This window comes from Bison bison, unplaced genomic scaffold (genome assembly GCF_000754665.1).
Source record: "Bison bison bison isolate TAMUID 2011002044 unplaced genomic scaffold, Bison_UMD1.0 scf7180017864305, whole genome shotgun sequence".
In the NCBI taxonomy this organism is placed as follows: domain Eukaryota; kingdom Metazoa; phylum Chordata; class Mammalia; order Artiodactyla; family Bovidae; genus Bison; species Bison bison.
In genome coordinates, this window is record NW_011494877.1 from 2,418,859 (window position 1) to 2,422,834 (window position 3,976).

The 3,976-nt window shown below is 41.3% G+C and overlaps 1 protein-coding gene across 1 annotated transcript; it reads left to right on the forward strand.

Moving 5' to 3' along the window:
- The first annotated feature begins 2,113 nt into the window (after positions 1 to 2,113).
- On the forward strand, positions 2,114 to 3,168 carry LOC104997311 (zinc finger protein 330-like). Its single transcript, XM_010851981.1, has 2 exons — positions 2,114 to 2,247; positions 2,327 to 3,168. The coding sequence occupies exons 1-2, from the start codon at positions 2,127 to 2,129 to the stop codon at positions 3,166 to 3,168; spliced, it is 963 nt and encodes a 320-aa protein (XP_010850283.1). The 5' UTR covers positions 2,114 to 2,126.
- The last annotated feature ends 808 nt before the right edge of the window (positions 3,169 to 3,976 follow it).

Here is a 3,976-nt window from a genome sequence, read left to right on the forward strand (position 1 = left end):
CGACATTCTAGGAATCAGCGAACTAAAATGGACTGGAATGGGTGAATTTAACTCAGACGACCATTATATCTATTACTGTGGGCAGGAATCCCTCAGAAGAAATGGAGTAGCCATCGTGGTCAACAATAGAGTCCGAAATGCAGTACTTGGATGCAATCTCAAAAATGACAGAATGATTTCTGTTCGTTTCCAAGGCAAACCATTCAATATTGCAGTAAAGCAAGTCTATGCCCCAACCAGTAATGCTGAAGAAGCTGAAGTTGAATGGTTCTATGAAGACCTACAAGACCTTTTAGAACTAACACCCAAAAAAGATGTCCTTTTCATTATAGGGGACTGGAATGCAAAAGTAGGAAGTAAAGAAACACCTGGAGTAACAGGCAAATTTGGCCTTGTAATACGGAATGAAGCAGGGCAAAGACTATAGAGTTTTGCCAAGAAAATGCACTGGTCATAGCAAACACCCTCTTCCAACAACAAAAGAGAAGACTCTACACATGGACATCACCAGATGGTCAACACCAAAATCAGATTGATTATATTCTTTGCAGCTAAAGATGGAGAAGCTCTATACAGTCAACAAAAACAAGACCAGGAGCTGACTGTGGCTCAGATCATGAACTCCTTATTACCAAATTCAGACTTAAATTGAAGAAAGTAGGGAAAACCACTAGACCATTCAGATCAGATCAGTTGCTCAACTTGTCCAACTCTTTGCGACCCCATGAATTGCAGCATGCCAGGCCTCCCTGTCCATCAGCAACTCCTGGAGTTCACTGACTCATGTCCATCGAGTCAGTGATGCCATCCAGCCATCTCATCCTCTGTCATCCCCTTCTCCTCCTGCCCCCAATCCCTCCCAGAATCAGAGTCTTTTCCAATGAGTCAACTCTTTCCATGAGGTGGCCAAAGTACTGGAGTTTCAGCTTCAGCATCATTCCCTCCAAAGAAATCCCAGGACTGATCTCCTTTAGAATGGACTGGTTGGATCTCCTTGCAGTCCAAAGGACTCTCAAGAGTCTTCTCCAGCACCACAGTTCAAAAGCATCAATTCTTCGGTGCTCAGCTTTCTTCGCAGTCCAACTCTCACATCCATACATGACCACAGGAAAAACCATAGCCTTGACTAGATGGACCTTTCTTGGCAAAGTAATGTCTCTGCTTTTGAATATGCTATCTAGGTTGGTCATAACTTTCCTTCCAAGGAGCAAGCGTCTTTTAATTTCATGGCTGCAGTCACCATCTGCAGTGATTTTGGAGCCCAAAAAGATATAGTCTGACACTGTTTCCACTGTTTCCCCATCTATTTTCCATGAAGTGATGGGACCAGACGCCATGATCTTCGTTTTCTGAATGTTGAGCTTTAAGTCAACCTTTTCACTCTCCACTTTCAGCTTCATCAAGAGGCTTTTTAGTTCCTCTTCACTTTCTGCCATAAGGGTGGGGTCATCTACATATCTGAGGTTACTGATATTTCTCCTGGCAATCTTGATTCCAGCTTGTGTTTCTTCCAGTCCAGCGTTTCTCATGATGTACTCTGCCTGTAAGTTAAATAAACAGGGTGACAATATACAGCCTTGACGTACTCCTTTTCCTATTTGGAACCAGTCTGTTGTTCCATGTCCAGTTCTAACTGTTGCTTCCTGACCTGCATACAGATTTCTCAGGAGGCAGATCAGGTGGACTGGTACTCCCATCTCTTTCAGAATTTTCCACAGTTCATTGTGATCCACACAGTCAAAGGCTTTGGCATAGTCAATAAAGCAGAAATAGGTGTTTTTCTGGAACTCTCTTGCTTTTTCCATGATGCAGCAGATGTTGGCAATTTGATCTCTGGTTCCTCTGCCTTTTCTAAAACCAGCTTGAACATCAGGACGTTCACTGTTCACATATTGCTGAAGCCTGGCTTGGACCTAGACCATTCAGATATGACCTAAATCAAATCCCTTATGATTATACAGTGGAAGTGAGAAATAGATTTAAGGGACTAGATCTGATAGATTGAGTGCCTGATGAACTATGGAAGGAGGTTCCTGACATTCTACAGGAGACAGGGATCAAGACCATCCCCATGGGGTGATGTCAAAGGACGTCCGGTCCGGCTCCCAGTATCTAAAGAAGGGAAAATGCCTAAAAAAAAGACTGGTGCAAGGAAGAAGGCAGAGAACCGCCGGGAACGGGAAAAACAACTAAGAGCATCAAGAAGCACCATAGATTTAGCTAAACATCCATGCAATGCGTCAATGGGTCATTTCTAGAGAAGAGAAGGAAGACAAAGGAAGACACGACTCATCCATAAATATATGCAGTGAGGGCTAGACTTTGGAATGTGACAAGTGTCAGAGGCGGCAGAAGAATAAAGCATTTTGCTACTTTTGTAATTCTGTACAGAAGTTACCAATTTGTGCACAGTGTGGGAAAACAAAGTGCATGATGAAGTCTTTGGACTGTGTCATAAAGCATGCTGGTGTCTACAGTACTGGCCTTGCCATGGTGGGTGCAATATGTGACTTTTGCGAAGCTTGGGTCTGTCATGGTAGGAAGTGTCTCAGCACACACGCCTGTGCCTGCCCGCTTACCAATGCTGAGTGTGTGGAATGTGAACGGGGTGTGTGGGACCACGGAGGCAGAATTTTCAGTTGTTCTTTTTGCCATAACTTTCTCTGTGAAGATGATCAGTTTGAACATCAAGCCAGCTGCCAGGTTTTAGAAGCAGAAACATTTAAATGTGTTTCATGTAATAGGCTTGGTCAGCATTCCCGTCTCTGTTGTAAGGCTTGTTTCTGTGATGATCATACAAGGAGCAAGGTGTTTAAGCAAGAAAAAGGAAAACAGCCTCCCTGCCCTAAATGTGGACATGAAACTCAGGAAACTAAGGATCTTAGCATGTCAACACGTTCCCTGAAATTTGGCATGCAAACTGGAGGTGAAGAGGGAGATGGAGCTTCTGGGTATGATGCCTATTGGAAGAACCTTGCATCTGATAAACATGCTGGTGCTACCTACCATGATGAGGAAGAAGATGAGTATGAAACAGAGGATGATGAAGAGGAAGAAGATGAAGGTGGAAAAGATTCAGATGCTGACTCATCAGATTTGTTTACTAATTTGAATTTAGGAAAGACCTATGCCAGTGGCTATGCTCACTATGAGGAACAAGAGAACTAGGAGAGCTGCTTGCCCTTTGATGACCTTGTCTTAGGAGCTGGGATCTGTGTGCTTGATGAATCATGTGTGAATGTTCAAGAGTATTATACACATTGTTACTTAGCCTTGTGCAGAGACTAGTCACATTTATTGGGACAAGGAGTAGGGCATAGCATTTTAATGGGAACTGATAATCAGGCTTCTAACATAAGAACAATGAATTGCAAATGTAATATGATTGATCTAAGCAACTGAAGCATCATGGATTGGATTTTTACTGATTTCTGTAATCTAGTAAGTTTGCCAATTAAATATATATAGGATAAAGGAATACGATGATAATATATTTGTTTGAAATAAAATTGCTGTTTTTATTAAAATACTGCTTATAAAATCATTTTGTCTGATTTTGTAGAAAGTAATGGGTAAAAGAATTATTGTATTTTTTTCTGATTTGTCCATAGGATAAAAGTCAGATGTTATATGCTAAATTTTCATTAAATAGTCATGTTATCTTAAGTCATTTAAAAAAAACAACAAAACATCCCCATGGAAAAGAAATGCAAAAAAGCAAAATGTCTGTCTGGGGAGGCCTTACAAATAGCTGTGAAAAGAAGAGAAGCGAAAAGCAAAGGAGAAAAGGAAAGATATAAGCATCTGAATGCAGAGTTCCAAAGAATAGCAAGAAGAGATAAGAAAGCCTTCCTCAGCAATCAATGAAAGAAATAGAAGAAAACAACAGAATGGGAAAGTCTAAAGATCTCTTCAAGAAAATTAGAGATACCAAGGGAACATTTCATGCAAAGATGGGCTCGATAAAGGACAGAAA

Bases quoted from the DNA above. Each gene is read 5' to 3' on its own strand.
- LOC104997311 (XM_010851981.1), top strand. From the start codon at position 2,127: ATGCCTAAAAAAAAGACTGGTGCAAGGAAGAAGGCAGAGAACCGCCGG. The intron at 2,248-2,326 runs GTCATTTCTAGA...GCTAGACTTTGG, and splicing joins TCCATGCAATGCGTCAATGG to AATGTGACAAGTGTCAGAGG.